This window comes from Acomys minous (genome assembly GCF_964271855.1).
Source record: "Acomys minous genome assembly, chromosome: 13".
NCBI classification, from domain to species: Eukaryota; Metazoa; Chordata; class Mammalia; order Rodentia; family Muridae; genus Acomys; species Acomys minous.
This window is the reverse complement of record NC_140495.1, coordinates 87,073,313-87,094,015: the sequence shown is the minus strand read 5'-3', so window position 1 is coordinate 87,094,015 and position 20,703 is coordinate 87,073,313. Positions and strand designations below refer to the sequence as shown.

General features: G+C 42.3%; 2 protein-coding genes and 1 pseudogene across 10 annotated transcripts in view; 1 reads left to right on the top strand and 2 right to left on the bottom strand.

The window, feature by feature from the left end:
* SEPTIN10 (septin 10) overlaps positions 1–20,703 on the top strand; it is an 85,919-nt gene that overhangs the window by 2,041 nt on the left and 63,175 nt on the right. The window lies entirely within an intron of this gene.
* Positions 8,500–9,434, bottom strand: LOC311581291 (small ribosomal subunit protein uS5; the record flags this gene model as incomplete). Its single annotated transcript, XM_084753396.1, has 1 exon — positions 8,500–9,434. One exon carries the CDS (start codon positions 9,432–9,434, stop codon positions 8,562–8,564), a length of 873 nt encoding a protein of 290 aa, XP_084609522.1. The 3' UTR covers positions 8,500–8,561.
* LOC311580972 (large ribosomal subunit protein eL29-like) lies at positions 12,010–12,588 on the bottom strand (annotated as a pseudogene). Its single transcript has one exon. The product of its transcript is annotated as a large ribosomal subunit protein eL29-like (transcript).

Sequence of the window (20,703 nt, the reverse complement as noted above, 5' to 3'; positions counted from 1 at the left end):
TACGCTGGTTATTTTTCCCCTCATCTGATAGTTGTTGGGAATATATTTTTGCTGCTAGTCTCCCCTTTGTTTGCTTCTATTTAAATGCCATTCCACATGTAAGTGTATTCATTGCTTCCATAGATGAATGAAGGGGAAGGTACAGAGACTAGAGCTTTATCTGGAAAAGTCTTGACTCTTTGGTATTCTGAAATAGTGCCAGTTCTCTTTCTGGGTACCATTTTTTCTTCAGATCATATATTGGAGGTTCTGTTTTGAAAAATGTGGTTACCATATTCTTTCAGTAGCCGTGAATTCACTGAAACTAGGAATTTTAGGTTTTCTAGATTTCCTTTTACAGACTCGTAAGAGCTTTTAAGTGAAAGAATAAAGAAATAATTGGGGAAATGGTTTTTAAAGTAAAGCAAAGCTGAGATAAAAATGTAAGCCAAAGTCAAGCAGCATGTTTGAAATGCAGCCTTAGAGAGCAGTGACACTGGGGACACTGAACTCAGGCTTTGGCAAATCACTGTCACGTCTGTTTCTGTATGTTAGCACGGATGATGCTTGAGAACACTTGTAGGAGGAACAGTGGCTTTTGCTGTGTGTAACGTGGTCATGGTGGAAGGAAGGGAGGAAAGGCTGTCAGCTCAGCCATAGTACATGTGAGGCAATCCAAACCATCTTCTTTTAAGTAATCCTGATTACTGGGATGCCTAGGCCTGACAAATGACTGATGTGAAACACATACAGTTTAGTAGAGATGATGCAGTAATTATCTAGTCAGTTATGGATGTTTTGGGGGAATATTTATTGGCAGAGGTGTAAGTCGAACATAGGGCATGGGGTTATTTTCATGTATGTCAGGCATGAGTAATATAATTGGAGTAAGAACAGGATGCACAAGGTAAAGTATACGTCATGAAGAGTAAGAAGGGGTTTGAGTTGGGTAGAGGGAGTAGAAACCTAACATCTGTTTGGATAAAGATGTGGGGAGCCTGGGAGATGGTATACTGGTGTGTTCTTAAATGTCTTTACTAAATATGATGGGTTCCTCTGCTTCTCCAAGTCCGTTTAGACAGTCACTGGAAATAAGGCTCACTAAGGGGGCTTACTAAGAGTCAGGTAGGAGAACTGAAGGCATCTCCTCGACTTATTTACTGTCTCCTTAGACAGCTCAGGTCTTTGCTTCAGCAGAGCATATACTGAAATTGGAACGCAAATTTGGAGATGTCCATGTTTCTTACTATTTTGGGGGGAACAGGGGACCAGTAGGATTCAAAAGTGGGTTCAGGAAGGCTGAAAAGGGGGGCAGTGAGAAAAGAATATTGTGTACATGTTTAAAAAATGTCATACTGAAAACCATTCTTTATACAAATTATATGTGCTAATGATAATAAAGGAACTAGATTAAGTTTGTGGTGATACAGTCCTTTAAGCACTTGGGGTAGGATGGGGGACGGGGTGTGTATTGAGGATGAGGCAGGAGGATCATAAATTCAAGGTCAGCCTAGGCTACATAGTAACTTCAAGACTGGCGTGGATTAGGTAGAGAGACATTACCACAAGTAACAAAATAAAAACTATGATTCTCAATTTATTCTACCCTCCATGTTGGCCATATTTATGGAGGCTGTGAGAACTTCCTTTTCTAGTTAGATAGTTATATATAGAAAGAGGTAATACACTGTGAAATGGTAGGTGTAGAATTTCTCCACAGATAACTAAATATTTTATGAGTTGTCTACTTGTTTTTCACAGACAAATGAACAATATGTACAGTGGCTGCATGTACATTATTTAGCAAGAACATTATTTTGTTCTTGCATCAGGCCAGAATTACTGGAATACATTTGAAAGTTCAAACAGAAAGATGTCTTATTGAGGGGCACTGCTACTAAGGCAGTGCTGTAAATGCATAGGTAAGAAACGTTACCCACAGGTGTTTTCCTTAGTTTAAGCTGTCAACTTGACATAGTTCCGAGTCATCTGTGGCAGTCTGTATGGATAGATAGCCCAGATAAGAGTGGGCTGTGAGGGTTGTCTTGACTGTTAGTTGATGTGGGAAAACCCGGCGCGCTGTTGGCAGTGCCAACCCTGGCTGGAGGTGCTGAGCTGTACGAGACATGTATGTAGCAGAGGGAAAGCACAAGGTGGACCTTGTTCTCTAACTCATCGGCTAGTCTGTGTCTTTCGTTGGGGGAGCTGAGACCACTAATATTCATAGTCATTATGGAAATATGTGTGTTGGTTCTTATCATTTTCTTTAATTTTATGGTGTTTTCCCAAATCTCTTTTGGTTTGTTGGTCTGGTATTTATTTTTCCCCTGTGGTCTTTTGGGTATTTTTCTCTTCAGTCTGCAGTATTCCTTCCATTATCCTCCCATTATTTGGCTTAGTGGTCACAAATTCCATTAGTTTGTTTTAATCATGTGAATTCCTAATTTTTAAATTAGGATAGGTGCTTTTACACAGTATAATAGTCTGGATTGACAGTTTTTGGTCTTTCAGAACTCAGAATACAAATTTCTAAGCCTCTCTTGATGCAAAACTTTGTGCTGAATCATCAGCTGTTACTATGTTTGATTTACTTGGGTGCTGTGATTAAACATGCTGACCAAAGAAACTCAGGAGGAATGGATTTACTTGGCTTACACTTCCAGGTCACAGTGCATCATTGACGTAAGTCAGGGAGGGAACCACGGAGGAACACTGCTTGCTGCCTCACACTCAGACTTGCTCATTGCCTCATGCTGAGCTAGCTTTCTTATTCTGGCCAGAACCACCTACCCAGGGATGGTTTGATCCACAGTGGGTGGACCGCCCACATTAGTCATCAGTCAAGACAATGTTTCACAGACACAGGACTCCCTCAGGTGATTCCAGTCAACAGCTGGAGTTAGTGAGGAAGAATACCCCTTTATTGTGTTTTTAGTTTTAGCTATCATATGACTTGGAGAGTTTCTTTTCTGGTCCTGTCCATTTGGTGTGCTGTTAGGCCTCTTATATCTGGATGAGTGCCACTTTCTCTAGCATGGGAAATTTTCTTGTAAATATTTGCCTTTGTCAGAGACTCCTATCTCCATAATTGATAAATTTGTTTTTTTCATAGTGACTCAAAGCACTCTTGTGTTCCTTCTCCCCCAAGTTGACTTTGGCTGAAGGATTCAGTTCTTCTACATTGTCTTCAAGCCCCGACACTCTGTTTTCCACATTCTCTATACTGCTGGGGAAGTTTGCCACTGGGCTTTTCATTTGGCTTAGTGCATTCTTTTTCTTTTCTTTTCAGCATCATTGCAGTTTGGCTTTAACCAATTTCTCTTTATTGAAGCCTATTTTCATACCCAGAATTCACTTCTTTATTTTACTGTTTTTGCTCTCTGGGGGACAAGCATATCTTCTTTGACTTTCTGGACATTTCCTTCCTTCCTTCCTTTTTTTCTTGACTTGCATTTTTTTTAGTCCTGTTTTTCTTTTGCTGTGGGATTGGCATTGTTTCCGGTCTTCCCGTGAGTGCACGTGCTAACAGTCACTACCCAGTGTCAGCCTACCCTTGGCTGGGCTTCTGCTGTTACATGCTGCGGCACTGCATGCCTGGGCGCCCCACCCTAGTCAGCTATAACTTGATTCCCATTTGTACCAACTTCTCTGCATGTTCTGAGTGCCCACATGCAGGGGCACCCTACCCTGGCTACATCCCGCCTGCATCCCTCTTCCACCTGTGTTTTGGGTCCTCACATGCCCGGATGCCCTACAAGTCAGCTATAGCTGCCTTGCTCTTTACTTTTGAAGCCTCTGCCGCTGCATTTATGCTGATACCTGGGTGTCCTGGTCTGGGTCAAGTCCTGCCTATTTGCCACATGCTGCATTGTTGTGGGTTCCCGGGTACCTGGGCACCATACTTACCCTAGGTCAACTCTGGACCACATCCTATTTTTACCACCTCTGCTGACTGAACTTTTTTTGTTACTGTTTGAAAAGTTCCCAGAAGAGATGTGGGGCGCTGTGTTTGAAAGCTTACTGCCTTTATTAGGCTCCCCTTGTAGCACAGCCCTCCTCTCTTGCTTAGAGCTATCCCTGACACCCTGCCTTCCTCAGTGCCTCATGAGTTAGCTCCCTGTACTTTTCTAACATTAGGCCTGTTTAAATTCTGGATGATTCCAGTTTCCACTTAGATTGCCCTTCCAGACTTTGCCTTTAGAGTACTTGGCCTCCTTTCCTTCTTTTGCCTTTGTGCTACTTTAGCTACTCTTGCTAGTAGATAATGCCTTGACTTTGTCATCGCCAATAACTAGTAGTCTCATTTTCAGGTACTCCACTCTGCCTACACTCCTGTCTTGTTTGTTTACCCCCATGCCTATCCTAAATCCCTAATCTATTATTTCTGCTTGCTTCCTGTTTCCCTTATATCCTTCTTGGCCCCACTTTGAGTCCATTATTACAGACATTTATAATCACTTCCTTGCACATCTGCGCTTCTTTTCTTGCTTCATAATTCTTTCCTGGCGAAATTCCACACTTAAGAACACCAGACTGTCCCTAGCTTCCACTCTTATTCCAGATAGAGGGAACTCACACCAACAGTATCATTAAAACTTTTTGACCTTAAATTATTTTTTTTTCACTTATGATAACTAATTTTCATTGTCATATGATGGAACTTATAATCATCACATGTATCTGAGGGTGTTTGAGAAAGATTTAACTGACCAAGAAACATGTCCTGAGTGTGTAGGGCACCATCCCATGGGCCAGGGGCCCAGAATGAATGAAAATGAGAATGCAAACTAAGCACCAGTGGTCATCTCTTTCTGCTTGGTAGCTGTAGGCAACAGGTCTGACTTAGACTCCTCCCACCATGACTGCCTGCCATGATTAACTGAGCCTAGACAAACCCTTCTTTAAGTGCTTTTCTTAGGTACTTGTTATAGCATGGAGAAAAGTTACAAATCCATCACCTTTCTGTTTTACCAAATTCCCCATGACAAGTAAAAGTTGACGTTGACTCACAGGTTTGGAGGTTTTATTCCATGACCAGTTCATCTCAGTACATTGGGCATGTGACAGAGCCATGGTAGTAGGGTTGAGTAGTGAACCAAAGAGAGAGCTGTCTTTTGAGAGCCAGGAGACAAGAAAGAGGGGGGGAGAGAGAGAGAGAGAGAGAGGGAGGGAAGGAAGGAGGGAGAGAGGGAGAGAGAGAGAGAGAGAGAGAGAGAGAGAGAGAGAGAGCGAGAGAGAGCGTGCATCCGAGCCGTGGCTCACAGGCTTCTTTGAGGACACACTTGGAAGTATCTTAGTACTGCAGTAAGCTCCACCTCTTGCTCCCTCCTTTGCGTATTATCAGCAAAGGGACATTTGTTGATAATGTCCTTCTAATGATAAAGGCTTCTAACACCTAGCCTTTGGGGAACATTCCAGATTTAAACCAGCAGCTCCTAAACATCAGGAGCTCCTAAAATTGTATAGCATTTGTCCTAATTAGTTTCTTTGATGTTATGATAGAACACTGAGCTAAAGCAACTTGAGGTGAAGGGATTTGTTTCATCTTAACTGTATAGTCATCAAGGGAAGCAAAGGCAGGTCAAGACAAGAACCTGAGGCAGGAACTGAAGCAGAGGCTGTGAGGTGTGCTGCCTGCTGTCTTATTTCCCACACCTTGCTCAGCCTGATTCTTACACAACTCAGGACACCCTGTCCACAAGAGGCACCACCCACAATGGGCCTGGACCCTCCTTCAACCATTATGAAAATGACCCACAGCCATGCCCACAGGCCAGTCTGATGGAGGCAGTTCTTCACTTGTGGTTCCCTCTTCTTAGGTGACTCTATCTAGGTCGTGTTGACACTTTCCTAGTTCCCTTACCCTCTGCTTTTTTCAGATTGATCTTTCATATACTTTTGGTTAAAGGGTCAAGTAGTTACTATTGTCAGGTTTGTGAGCTATGCAGTCTGTCAGAAGCTATGTAACTCTACCTTTGCTGCTGGGAAGCAGAGTATGTAAATGAGTAGGAGTGGCCCTTGGTCTCTAAGGCTTGGCTGGACTCCACACATTCATCGATTTCCTTTATTCTCTTTAGCTGTGTCTGACTCGTGGAGTTGGTTCTAAAGTCTTCAGTGTTTAAGTACTAGAGTTCCCCATGGCTCAGCCCCTCTGCTTCTTGTTTTTCTTGTTTGTGGCTTTCTTTCTTTCTTTCTTTCTTCCTTCCTTCCTTTCTTTCTTTCTTTTGTTTTTTCGAGGCAGGGTCTCTCTGTATAGACTTGGCTTTCCGGGACTCACTTTGTAGACCAGGCTGGCCTTGAACTCACAGCAGTCCACCTACCTCTGCCTCCCAAGTGTTGGGATTAAAGGCGTGTGCCACCACACCTGGCCTGTGGCTTTCTTTCTGCTGATCATTATTGGGATCTTCTGATACAAATCCTATATGCTATTTTCTTAAAAAAGAAAAAAAGCAATTGGTTGAGAGGTTCATATATGAATGTACTGTACGTCGTGCTTACCCCTCCATCGTCCCATCCCAGCTCCTCCAGTACCCCACCCCCACCCCCAACCTCTCAAATTATTCATCTTTTAAATTCTCTTTCTTTCTCGGAGTCCAGTTAGTATTGCATATATGTATATATGTTCAGGATTGACAAGGATTGTTTTTACTTGCTGTGTTTTGATCTATTCCCATACTAAACCTTTAAAACAAAATGAATTCATGTTTCTCTTATACAAGAATCCTTTCAAAGCTTTTCTTTAGTTCTTGAGATTATAATTATATTTCTTCTTTTTTCTCTGCAAACCCTCCCATATACCCAGCTACCTTGCTCTCTTTCAAATTCATGGACACTTTAAAAAAAATGTTGTATGTGTGTGTATATATACATCATACACATAACACACACAAAAGTATAACCCTACTCTATCTGTATAATGTTGCTTGTACGTGCATGTTTCCAGGACTGACCATTTGGTATTAGATATCCACTTGGCGAGCTCGTCCCTGGGGATTACCATCTCGCCTGTTCTCAGCATTCCTCAGTTCCTTTTGGTTTGTAGTTCTTTGTGTAGGTTGAGGCCTCTTGAGCTTCTCCCAGTTTGTGCTAGCATGTTTATTTGTGTCATCCTTGTTCAGCTTCTGTTCCTTAGATTTGTAGGAGGCATGGTCTCACAGAAACTCCCTGTTCCATACAAGTTTTCTGCTCCCCTTTCCACAATGGTTCTTGAACTTTAGGTGTAGGAGTTTTGTGGTAGATTTATCAGTTGCATTCAGACAACACACTACTACACACAAAAATTAAGATAAAACTTAGTGACACGTACATTTTGGGCATGCCATGGAGAAACTATAAAGTGCCTAAGTGAAAAGGTAGACTGTTCTACACTTAATAAGGGAAGAATATAAGATTATATGCTAGGGTTGAAAAGATACATATAGGAAAAACCAAACCTTTTATTTGTGAAATTGTCAGAAAAGAAAATGAAATGTAATACTTTTATTACAAACTACAAAGTTATAGTCATGGTGAATGGTTAAGTGCTTACTTAAGCTAGAAAATGTGTGTTGGGTTCTACATTACTGGACTGCAGTTTCATTCATCTGCCAAGTCTCTTGGGATATGTTCCTTTCCTAAGCCCCCATAAAGAGAGACCACTGTTTCTAAAATTACAACAAACCTATTCAGATTCATATCCTAATTTCTTTCCTGCTTATTGTAACATCTACCCAGTTAGCTTAGATGCAAGCACTTGTAAAACTCGTGTAACACAGATGGGACCACAGGCTCCTCTTTAGCGCCACCTCTTCTGCTGGTCTCCTTGCACTGCATTGGGGATTCCTAGGCCTACGTGGTGGTTCTTGGCAGCCTATATCCTCTGTGCTCACATAATGTGCTTTGCTAGTCTTCTATCCTCTATTTGCTATCTGGGGCGCTTTTTCTTCTACAGTGCTTTCTGTGACATTTCAGAGTTCATTCTATTAATATGCATATGTCCCAACTATACTAAAAATTAAATTACAAGGATATTGACTGACTTAGCTTTGATCCACAATGCCTGGTGCCTGTCAGACTTTCTTTAAAATATATGTCTATGGATTTTTATCAATACTTAGTTAATTTGAGGAGTAAATGAAAAGTATATTATTAGATTTTTTTCTGTTTCCTTTGTCTCACCCCTCTGCCCCACCCTGGCCTAATGTCCTTTTTAGGATGTTTCTATGAATAATTATCTCTTACTCTTTACCCTTCTCTAGCTTCTATTGTATTTCTTCCCCTGGCCTTGTTAAAGAAAGTTCTCAGTGACTAGTTTGTCTATTATTTGGCCTTCATGGAACAGGGTCCAAATAAATGTGATTTACTTGTCACAATAACAAAATAGAGTTTTATTTTCTTTCCTTACTAATCCATCCTGTCTGTAATGCAGTTTTTATGATTCATTCTTCATTGTCACTATGTCATACTTTCATAATGCTTTGCTCAAAACTAGTCTGAATTGAAAGGGCCCCAAGAAAATAATTATTTTCTTATCCCATTGAGTTTTCTTTTCTTTTTTTTTTTTTTAACAGAATTAATCCACTTTATTTTTCTTGTAAAAACCCTTATGTGGTAGCCACAGCTGGAGCCTGGGTCCTCTGAACAGACACTCTTGTGTGGGTTTTCACAAGATGATCAGTGAATTCCTGATAAGGAGACTTGGTGAACACAGTTTCTTTCCAGAGGTCGGGTGTCAGGTAGCTGTAGGTCTTGGAAATGGCATCAAAAGTGGCCTTGGCAAAGTTGCCCAGGGTAGCAGTACAGCCCCTGGCTGATGTGTAGCAGTCATCAATACCGGCCATCATCAGTAGCTTCTTGGGCACAGGAGCTGAGACAATGCCAGTGCCTCTGGGCGCAGGGATGAGACGCACCAAAACAGAGCCACAGCGGCCTGTCACCTTGCATGGAACAGTGTGTGGCTTGCCAATCTTGTTCCCCCAGTAGCCTCTCCGCACAGGGACGATGGAAAGCTTGGCCAAGATGATGGCCCCTCGGATAGCAGTGGCTACCTCCTTGGAGCACTTAACACCAAGACCAACGTGCCCATTGTAGTCCCCAATAGCGACAAAAGCCTTGAACCTGGTCCGCTGGCCAGCCCGTGTCTGCTTCTGCACTGGCATGATCTTGAGAACCTCATCCTTTAGGGATGCGCCCAGGAAAAAGTCAATAATCTCGGACTCCTTAATGGGCAGGGAGAACAGATAAATCTCCTCCAAGGACTTGATCTTCATATCCTTAACCAGGCGGCCCAGCTTGGTGACGGGGATCCACTCCTTGTCTTCGGCTTTTCCTCCACGAGCCCCGCGGCCTTGCCCCCGGCCACCGCCTTGGCCACGACCGCGGCCCCCCCTAAGGCCGCTGCCTCGCCCTCCTAATCCTGGGCCCCCGGGTCCTCCGGGCCCTCCGGGCCCTCCTGCTGCACCGGCGTCATCCACCATTTGGTGTTTTCCCGAGGAAGAAGAAGCCCATTGAGTTTTCAAAACAAGTTTTGCCTTTTCATGTGCCAGGAATAACAAAATGCATCTGAATTTTCTCCAGTTCCTTTATAGTTTATACATTACTTACAGATTTTTAAATGTTCTGGAAATGACTTTGTCATACCATGAGTTAGGGAAACCTGACTTCCCTGATATTATTAGCCTGTTCTATCATCAAATGACCACTGGGAAGGAGGATTTCAAACATCTGTAGTCTGTCTTATGGAGAAGAAACTCAGCAAGAGCTGGAGTGGACTGGGGAGGGAGATGTTATTAGGGGAAGAGCTTCCCAAGGAGTAGAGCTGACTATCAAAAGGGTGGTGGGCTGCACATGAGCTCTGCACTTTGTCCTGGAGCGTTAAACAGTAACATAAATCATGTCAGCAGGGGGCCTTGCCCTCAGCAGGGAGGCAGAACTTTATATCTGGAGAAAGTAAACTGCTGGGAGATAAAAGATTTATTGGTCTCCGGCTGCAAAGGTATATATGAGATTAGAAGTACCAGATTAGGTAGAATACTTGAATGTCAGCCTGAGCAAATCTGAAATGCCCTCTGAGATTACTTTTTATGCCAAAGAAAATATTTGTCCCTGTATTCGATTAGATAATATGGATAAAACAGTAGGGTACTCAGTGCGCAGTGTCACTTCCTGATAAAATTTATTACCTGTTCGCACCTGAGCATGTGTATCTTCTGTCAGTGATGTACCATATCACATTCTGAGTTGTACTGTACCATAGAGCAATGCTGCTTAAGGTTAAAAAAAAAAAAGCTGGCAAGAAAGTGGCTTTCAATTTTTAATGAATTGTGATTAGATTGTTTGATAAGTATTTAGTACATGGTTGAGTTAGTAAGTAAAATTTACTTAGATATAACAAAAAAGGGTCTCTCTTGGAGGCAGAGGTATTTGTTATATCATAGTTCATTTAATAACAGCGAAGGCTACTATCGCAATAAAGAGAAGCATCCATGAGATTTGAAGTACCGGACAGGTAGAATACTTGAATGTCAGGCTGAGCAAGTCTGGAATTTCCTCTTAGATTACTTTCTGTGCTAAAGAAAATATTTGTCCCTGTGTTAAATTAGATAATATGGATAAAACAGTGGACACTTAGTGCTCAGTGTTACTTCCTGATAAAATATTACTTTATTATTTATTACTACAGTGCAGATTAGAATATTATTGCATCATAGAATGAGGTAGATAATAGCTATGTGAAACAATCTCTTCAGACTGAGAACAACAGCAACAAGCAGCACAGTGCAGAGCAACAGGCTTCTATTGTTAGATACACAGCGGCGTCCTGTACGCACTTGTACTTAGCTTTGTGCATCTTCCCTAGAAGGACTCATGAGAGCCTGGTGACCTGTCAGGAGCGGGCCGGAGAAGCTAAGGAATCAGGAATGGAAGCATCAGAACAGATTTTGTCATATTATTTTTTATTATTCTCTGTGCATTTTATATAACAGTACTGTATATCATTTTTCCCTGTCTTTACTCCTCCCACTCTTTCATGTCCTCCCAACCCCAGTTCCTCTCAAAGTCATGACCTCCTCTTTTTTTTTTAACTACATACATGTATGTGTGTATATATCAATACACCCTGCTGAGTCCAGTATAGTGTTGATCTTAGCTATGTGCTTAGGACTGAGTACTTGGGACTAGATACCTTACCAGGGCCTCCTTGGAGAAGACTGATTTTTCTCTCTGCAGCAATTAATTACCTATACTTCCTTACCTAGGTATAGGGCCTTGTGAGGTTTCCCCATTCACACTGGCGTGCCAGCTCGTGGTGTCATTGAACTGGGCTTATTTAGACAAGCAGGCTGTTGAGGTTTCATGGATGCAGTTTCTCTTGTCATGTATGGAAGGCACTGAGGTCCCTGGGCTCTTACATTCTTCCACCCCCTCTTTTGATGTATTCCCTATACATGAGGTATAGAGATTGTGTTGTAGTCTATCGGTTTTGCACCATTCTTATTGGTACTGTTTGCATCTGTATTAATGATAGTATTTTCTGTGATGGTAGGAATGGAATTTCAGTGCCTTGTTCACACTAGGCAACTGCTTTGCCAACTGACCTATAATTCCAACTCCTTAATATTACAGGAAAACATTATTTTTAGTCTATATCTTGTGCTGTACTCAAAAGTAGGATAGTAGTGCTACTGTGTCAGCACAGCTTGTCCTTTTCCCATCTTTTTAAAAAATTTCGATTTTATTAATTTATTCAGATTACAACTCAATTGTTATCCCGTCGCTTGTATCCTCCCGTTCCTCACTCCCTCCCTCCCGCTTTCACCCTATTCCCCTCCCCTAGGTCTAAGACTGAGGGGGACCTCCTGTCCCGCTATATGGTCATAGGCTATCAAGTCTCATCTTGGTAGCCTGCTTATTCTTCCTTCTTAACTATTGGAACTAGCATGCTTGGATTTGGTTTACAAGTTGCAGCAGTAACCTTATGTGTCATTTAGATCTGATTTCTTCTTCTTCTTCTTCTTCTTCTTCTTCTTCTTCTTCTTCTTCTTCTTTTTTTTTTTTGAGCTTGCCTCAGGTTTATTTGTAAAAACAGCATAGGACACTGGTCATCTGTAAATAGTGTGTAGGTAGGTGTGTCACACCAGTCCGTCTGTCTTCACATAGGCAGAAACCTTTCCTATGGGGCCTTCACAGGGGCCTGGGCAGCTTTGGGAGTCTGAGCTGGGGCTGCAGCCTGGGCCTTAGCTATGGCTTTCGCCTTGGTTTGAACCTTGGGCTGTGGTTGGCAGAGCCTATGACCCTTGCTCATGTAGCTTCGAATCTTCTTCCCAAGCTTAGGATGAGTGATGAAAGCGAGCCGGCTGAGTTTGCGGCTGGGCCCTTTGGCATCTTGGGCTTAACGGCCTTAGGCCTCACAAGAGCCTTAGTGGACTCTGCACGGGCACTCATTGCCTTTGCGTTGTTTGCCTGCATCTTCTTCAGGCCTTTCTTGTTGTGCTTCTTGGCAAAGCACATGTTCCTCAGGAACTTGGGGTCAACCCACTTAAGAGATTCGTATCTTTGTGACTGCGGTTTCTTGATGCCGTTTCTGTGCCATTTGCGGGACTGGTTGTGTGTGGTGTGGGACTTGGCCATGTCTGCATGGTAACTGGCGGCTCCTGCAGCGCCTGGGACCGGAAAAGAAAACTCTGATTTCTTCTTTAGGAAATCCGGGAGTAGTAACATGCAGAGCTCAGCCTTGTAAGGATTGTATAAGAAAATGAATTTACTGGCTTAGTACAGTGAGACATATACAATAGGTCTTTTGTGTACACAGAGACACACAGACACACACACACACACACTCGCACGCACGCATGCACACACGCATGCACGTTGACTGAGTAGCTTGTTTAAGTGTAACTATCCCTCCTTTCTCAGCTATACTGGTTCTGGGGCATCCATAACATTTCTGTTTTCCTTTGTCATACTGTAGTGGAATGTACCTATTTCTGAGCACTGCTTTGGCTTATTAGAATATTTCTTAAAACAAGCTAGTTCATTTCTTTGTATTCTTATAATGTCTTGTAAATAAAAAGAATATTCTTAGCCTTCTTCCATGTAAATGGGAGCTTACTGATTTCTTATTTGTATATGTGTGTATTAATGCAGTAGTCCATATGTTGAATATTTTATATTGTTGTGCAAGAAGATGACAGTATTTTTCCTTTTTTAACTTTTAAGTTGTCATACAAAGTGATGCTTCCATTATGATAGTTTCATGCGTATTTCTCAGTATACTTCACTCTCACTCATTCTGCTTCCCTGCTGCACTCTCCCATCACCCGGCCCTTCCTGCTGATTCTTTCCCCTCTAGTCATGGCACATGTGTTCCATTGCCCTTTCACTTCTCATGCCTGCACCTTACCTTAAGATCTCAGCTTCCTGTCTTGTGACTCATTTTTTTCTGGTTAAACACACACACACACACACACACACACACACACACACACACACTCCCCTAGATTATTAATACAAGAGAAAATATGATATTTTTCTGCATTTGGCTTATTTACTTAATGATTTCTTATTCCATACATTTTCCTGAAATTGTTGTTTCATTTTTCTTTATACCTGAGTAAAATTCACATACATTGTGTGGATTAAATGCATTAGTTAACTCTGAGTTGAACTAATGAGTCACCAGTATTGTATCATTGTCACGTTAAGGAAATAAAGAAAAGCATTTTCCCTAGGAGTCATTTAACCCAGAGTGAGGCCAGATTTGAATTCTCTCTTTTATGTTCCCTGTGTCCCCATCCTCCTAACAAAGAGCTTCTGCTCTGTATTTATTGAGCTGCACAGGAAACATCACATGGGGAAGAGATGGGATACTTGAGAGAAATCTTTATCAGAATTTTACAAGGGATTAAGCTGGCTCCAGCTGACCCAGATACCATACAGCGTTATGCTATCATTGTTCGTTAATCAATATCCAGATGTTGTGTTGAGCATTTATGGTGGATATTTATTTCACAAGATTGCTTTCAGTGAGTGATACATATGCATTGTTCTGGGTCGGGGGTGGGGAAGAGTACATACTTTAAGATGACAGCTATGGTTAGGTTGTAAAAACTGATCACATGGGAAATCCAAGGCAAGTAAAGTTGATTGTTACATTGTTCTCTTAAAAGCAGATTAAACAGAAATGCCGAGTACACATCTGCCTAGCAGTCTTTTTTTTTTTTTTTTGGTTTTTCTTTTTTTATATTTTATTAATTTATTCATATTACATCTCAGTTGTTATCCCATCTCTTGTATCCTCCCATTCCTCCCTCCCTCCTGCTTTCCCCCTACCTATGTCTGTGACTGAGGGGGACCTCCTCCCCCTGTGTATCAAGTCTCTTCTTGGGAGCCTGCTATGCTTCCTGTGAGTGCCACCAGGCCTCCCCATCAAGGGGACGTGGTCACATATGGAGCACCAGAGTTCATGTGAAAGTTAGTCCCCACTCTCCACTCAACTGAAACAGGGTTTCTCTGTGTAACAGCCCTGGCTGTCCTGGACTCGCTTTGTAGACCAGGCTGGCCTCAAACTCACAGAGGCACCTGCCTCTGCCTCTTGAGTGCTGGGATTAAAGCCATGTGCTACCACACGTGGCCTGGAGATACTTTTATCACAATGCATTGCCACAGTATATGTCTGCATATTTAACACATTTTCTGTTTTTGTCCACCTATTGGATACTTAGCCTGGCTCCTATCATTATGAGTACAGGGATGAGCATGGGCCAGCAGTTATCTCTGTGGTCTGTTGATAGAGTCCTTTGGGTATATAATGTAAGAGTAGGATAGCTGAGTCACAGAGTAGCTCTGCTTTTCAGTTGTGACAAACCTCCATGTTGGCTTCCATAGTGCTGTGCCAGTTTATATCCCCAGCAGCAGTATATGAGGGCTGCTCATCCCCAGATCATTACCAGCATTTATTTATTTATTTTATGACAGCTATTCTGAGTAGGTTGAAATGGAATCTCAAAGCAGTTTAACTTTTATTGACTTATTTATTTATTTATTTTTGGGGGAGAGCTGCCCAGCTCCTTGACCTGTTTATTGATTTAAAGGTTGTTGTTTTGTTTTGTTTTTTTGTTTTTTGTTTTGTTTTTTTTTGTTGTTGTTGTTTTCAGCTCTTTATGTTAGAAGCAAGTTTGGGATTGCAAAAGAAATAGACTACTACTTCAATTGAAGTGTCTCTGCTTACTCTTGATTAAGAGTGTGGATTGCAGCCAGGTGTGGTGGTGCCGCACACCTTTAATCCCAGCACTCAGGAGGCAGAGGCAGGTGGAGCGCTATGAGTTTGAGGCCAGGCTGGTCTACAAAGTCAGTTCCAGGACAGCCAGGACAGTTATACAGAGAAATCCTGTCTTGAAAAACAAAAACAAAAACAAGAGTGTGGATTGCTTGCCAAATAGAACCACAAATACATGGGAGCAGAAAGTGTACTTGACTTTTTATCTTAATGCTAGTAGTGGTGACTGTGTCCCCCCATCCCCCAGACCAGGGTCCAGCCTTACGTGGACATACTTCCTCTGGTAAGGCTGCAATACCAGCTAGGGATGCACTGCTCAAATATCTGAGCCTATGGGGGACATTTCTCACTGAAACCATCCCAAATACTATGGTTTGTAGAGGGCATGGACCCCTGTTGTAGTTATTTCCTGAAACTCTCCCAAAGGCCCAGGAACTTTAGCTACTCCTATCCCATTTGCCCTGTGCAGGTATGTTGGTTTTTTTATTGGGAATACAAGAACAAGGTTTTAGGCAAGGTTATAAACATTTTGGGGTATGCGAGTCTGTTCATTTGGGCAGCAACCAGACCAACCTCCAACAATTCTCCTTTTCTGTCTAAATAAAAAGGCCTTAAAAAAATAGTATAGAGTAAAAACAATTATATAAACCATCAGACAAGATATATAGATAATGTCTAGTCAAAAAGTATTTGGCTATTTTGCTTTGGAGTTAGACCATAGCAGTCTATTATTATTATTATTATTATTATTATTATTATTATTATTATTATTATTATTATTGAAGACTGCCAGCCTCTCAGTTCTGTATATCCAATCTGCGACGTGTCTTCAGCCATGGCTGTTCTGTGAGAGTTGAGCCCGCAGGCAGCTGGGAGCAGCACCTGTGAAATGCTCTGGCCCATGGTCGCATGTGTGCCAAGCTAGCGTGTGTGCCATTCAAACCTAGAAAGGTTTTGGGGAAAAATTCACCATTACCAAGGAAGTGTTCCTTCTGTCCACCTTTCCAATAGCTAAGGTTTAGGAAAGGGCTTGTGTCTCCTGGGCAGGTATGGCAGATCAGTTAGAGGCAGTGAGCTCTGTTTTGCTAAGTCTGCTTAGTTTGTCTCCTTGTCTGCTCACAGTAGATTCTAAGCTTGGGCTGTCTCTCTGGGAGCTATCTTCTCCTTCCACCCCCACAAACTGACAAAGAATGGATTTTAAAGGTGTGGATACTTGAATTTAGCTGGGCACCAATATGTTGACCAGAAGAGATGAGGAGAGACCAGAAGAGGGGGAAGGAAGGAAGGAAGGCTGCAGCCACGGGTAGGGTGGAGTAAGAAGCACATGGCCGGTGTGGATGGAGGGTTCAGCCCAGATGAAGAGCATTAGGACGTATGTGGGATTATGGGTGGGAGGTAGCTCAATAGAAATTGTTAGAAGCAGATGGTATGGGATGGGGGCAGGGTATGAGATACTGCCCCACTATGGGCTGTAGTTTAGGGGATAAGGCTATTTTAAAATGTGACAGGTGTCTGTGTTTTACTGATTGATAGCAGGTTAGTAAATACTGCCATAATAATAATAATTATAGGGCTAATAATAAACATTTATTAGACCCTACTTCTAAATTAACCACCCCCACCCTGCTGTGCCCTACTCCATGCTCTGTCTCTTTGCTCTGGTTGTTGCTTGCTTTGCCCAAGTTTTTAAGTTTCATATAATCCCATTTGTCAGTTCTTGGGTTGTTTTCTAGGCTCTTGGAAACCTTTTCAGAAAGTCCTTGCCTGTGCCTTACTTGAAGTAATTTACCTATGTTTTCCTCTCACAGCTTCAAAGAGTCAGGCTTTACTTTAAGGTCTTTGACCATTTTGAGTAGGTTTTTGTGCAGAGTGAGAGAGAGAGAGAGATCTAGTTTCATTCTTCTACATATAACCATCCAATTTTCCTACTATCATTCATTGAAGACTTTTTTTTAAAATAAAGGTATATTTCTGATACCTGTATAAAAAAATTAGGTGACTGTAACTGTGCTGTCACGTCTATGGTTTCTATTCTGTATTCTTGGTCTGCCTCTCTGTATTTTTTCAGTATTGTACAGTTTCTCTTACTATTTTTTGGTAGTATAATTTGAGACAAGCTCTGTGATACTTCCAACCTTCTTCTGCTTAGGATTGTTTTGGATATTTGGGGTCTTTTGTGCTTCCAAGTGAATTTTAGGGTTTTTTGTTTTAATTTTGTGAAGAGTATCATTGGGCATTTGATGGGAGATCGCAGTGAATAGTATATTGCTTAAGGGAATGTAACCATTTTTCAGTAGTACATAATTCTGCCAGTCCACAAGCAGGTAGAGTGAAGGCTGCTAGGCTCTGAAATTAAAAGGAAATAGACATGTCTTCCCTGATGAGTGATGCATCTGATTAAAACTCAGGCTTCTTTATTGTTACACTTGTTTATTTGTGTGTGTGTGTGTGTGTGTGTGTGTGTGTGTGTGTGTGTGTGAGAGAGAGAGAGAGAAGAGAGAGAGAGAGAGAGAGAGAGAGAGAGAGACAGAGAGACAGAGAGAGACAGACAGAGAGAGGGAGGGTGAGAGAGAGAGGGAGAGAGAGAGAGAGAGAGAGAGAGAGAAGAGAGAGAGAGAGAGAGAGAGAGAGAGTGTGTGTGTTTGTGTGTCAGTCCTTCTGGGAGTCATGTGGGTTCTGGAATCAAACCCTGGTTAGGCTTGGTGGCTGTATCCTTATCTGCTGAGCCATCTTGCTGCTGCTCACCACCCTTTCCTTGAGGTAGGACTCAGTTTCATGTAGCGTTTCTCAGTTTGCGACCATCCACATGCTTGTTAGAGCCATTTCTCTGGCCTGTTGTATATTATTGTACTTGGTATTCAGTGTTTTTGACTCCAAGACTCTGAGTGGGTGGAATTCACACTGGTGCTTTTATTTAACTGTTCACTGGGTTTTCTCTTTTTGCCTGATGCCAGCTGTTTTATTCATTTTTTTGTTTGTTTGCTTTAACTTGTTAGCTTTGTTTTTCCAGTGTGCCATAGTTCTTGCCAAAGATTATTTGCATCCATAGGTGAGATTTTGCCAGATTTCCCACACTTCTCATGTTCCTATGGTGTTGCTCTCCTGTATTTTTTCACTAGCTGTTCTGTGCTCTCATGGAGAACTTCTGATTCCCAGTATCTCTCACGTGAGACTTCTTTTATAAGCAATACAGGCAGAACTGCTCCATTCTTTTGTCTACAGTATATGTAGTTCTTGGTCAGATTTCACAGCCCACTCACTCTCTCCAGTTCCTGTAATGCTCAGTTCCAGGAGGGACTTGCATCTCCTTGCTGACAGCTGCTGGTCCATACTAGCGCACTGGCCATTACTGCAAATCTTGACCTGGTGATAGTAGAAGACATACGTGGGTATTGGTCCCTAGATGTTCAGGCTACTTGTGTGTGTGTGTGTGTGTGTGTGTGTGTGTGTGTGTGTGTATGCGCATGTGTGTGACCTGGGTTGAAAATCTCTTCTGGCTTACTTTACTTCCTTTCTATGCAACATGCTGCTTTTGTTTGTTTTTTAAAACACTTTTATTTGCCCTACTGTTAGTGGCAACAGGGATGGAGCTCAACTCCAGTTGCAGCCTGAGGAGTCCCCTAAATATTTAGGACCTCACTTCAAGTAAAACTGAATTCTTGACTTAGTTATGAAGAACTTCAGGGTGAGTTAGCATGAAAAGGAGTTGGAGTTAATTACAAATAGAAAGGTGCTCAGGGAAAGAAATAAAGCATCTGGGAGCATTTTCAGAGGTTTGAGAACAACTACAAACAAAAAACAAACTGAACAGTGAGAAACCAAAATGCTTTCAAGGGAAGCAAAATGGATTCCTAAAACCAAAATGCTATGAAAGTAGACCAGAAAAGGTATTCAGTAAGTATGGTCCTAAACAAACAGGCCAGAGTAAGCCGTCAACCCCAGGAAGCCTGGCTTCCCAGAATTAACTGATGAGCACAACACAGCAGAAGGCTGTGCACAGGGGCCCATGCTGGCACCTGGTCTGGATGTGGGGATTTATCTGGTATATTTTTATTCCATAACTGATGACATAAACCAGCAACAACAACAACAATAAAAGACAAACCCAAACCAAAACAACATTTATAGCCTTTGCCTGAAGTGGGAAAAGAGTTTGTCCTAAAGCCATGGCATGGAAACATAGATTTGGGTTATCCCAAATAATGTGTTCCAGTGTGGTAGAGTTTTATGAAATTTTATAGTGATAGACCGAAGAAAGCCATAAATCAATATACTTTTCAGTTAGAGGTGGAAATGTTGGGTGAGATACAACAAAGTGAGAACCCACTTCAGCTGCTTTCTGATGACATTCTTGACTCTTCTAGTTTCCTTTTCTGTTGTTTTGATAAACATCATGACCAAAGGCAACTTAGGGAGGAAAGACTTTATTTTTTCTTATAGGTTATAGTCCATCTTTGAGGAAGATCAGAGTAGGAACTCAAGGGAGAAACCTGAAGCAGAAACCATGGAGGAACCACTGCTTGCTGACCTTCTCTTTGGCTTGTTTATGTTTTTCTAGTGTGTGTGTTTTTTAAACTTTTATTTATTCACTTTACATTTGAATCATAGCTCCCCTCCCTTCTCGCCTCCTGGCTCTACCTTTCCTCTCTCTTCCCTGTATTCCCCTCCCTTACCCCTCAGAAAAGGGAGCCCCATCCCACCTACCCATCCCAGCAAGTCAAGTCTTGTCAGGACTGAATGCATCCTTTACCATGGTGGCCTGGCAATGGAGCCCCACCAGGAGGAAGTGATCAAAACGCATGCATCAAAGTCCTTGTCAGAGACAGCCCCCATTCCCCATACTAGGGGGCTCACATGAAGACCAAGCTGCCCAATTGGTACATATGTGTAGTGGGCTTAGGTCCAATCTATACATTGTCCTTGGTGTTTCAGTCTTTACAAGCCCCGCTGGGCCCAAGTTAGTTGGCTCTGCCAGTCTTCTTGTAGAGCTCTTGTCACCTCCGGATCCTGCCTCCCACTCTTCCACAGGCTCTTTGTTCTCTGCCCAATATTTGGCTGTGAGTGTCTGGGTGGAGCCTCTTAGAGGACATCTATGCTAGGCTCCCGTCTGCAAGCATGGGAGAGTGTCGTTAATAGTGTCGGGAGTTGGCTCTCTTATGTGGTGTGGCCAGGCATTAATTAGACATATCCTCAAGCTCTGTTCTTTCTTCATCCCTGCACATCTTGTAGGCAAGGTAAGTTTTGGGTCTAAGTTTTTGTGGATAAGTTAATGTTCCCCCTCCCTCTACTAGGAGTCCTGTCTGGTTAGAGGGTGGCCTCTTAAGTCTCCATGACCACAACAAGTAGGGGTCTCAGTTAGAGTCATCCCAGGACCACCTGCCCTAAGGGGTGGTACCTCCCACAGTGGTCTGGGCCTCTCTGAATTAATAAAACAGACATCCCATAGTCCAGTCTAATCTAGGCTGTTG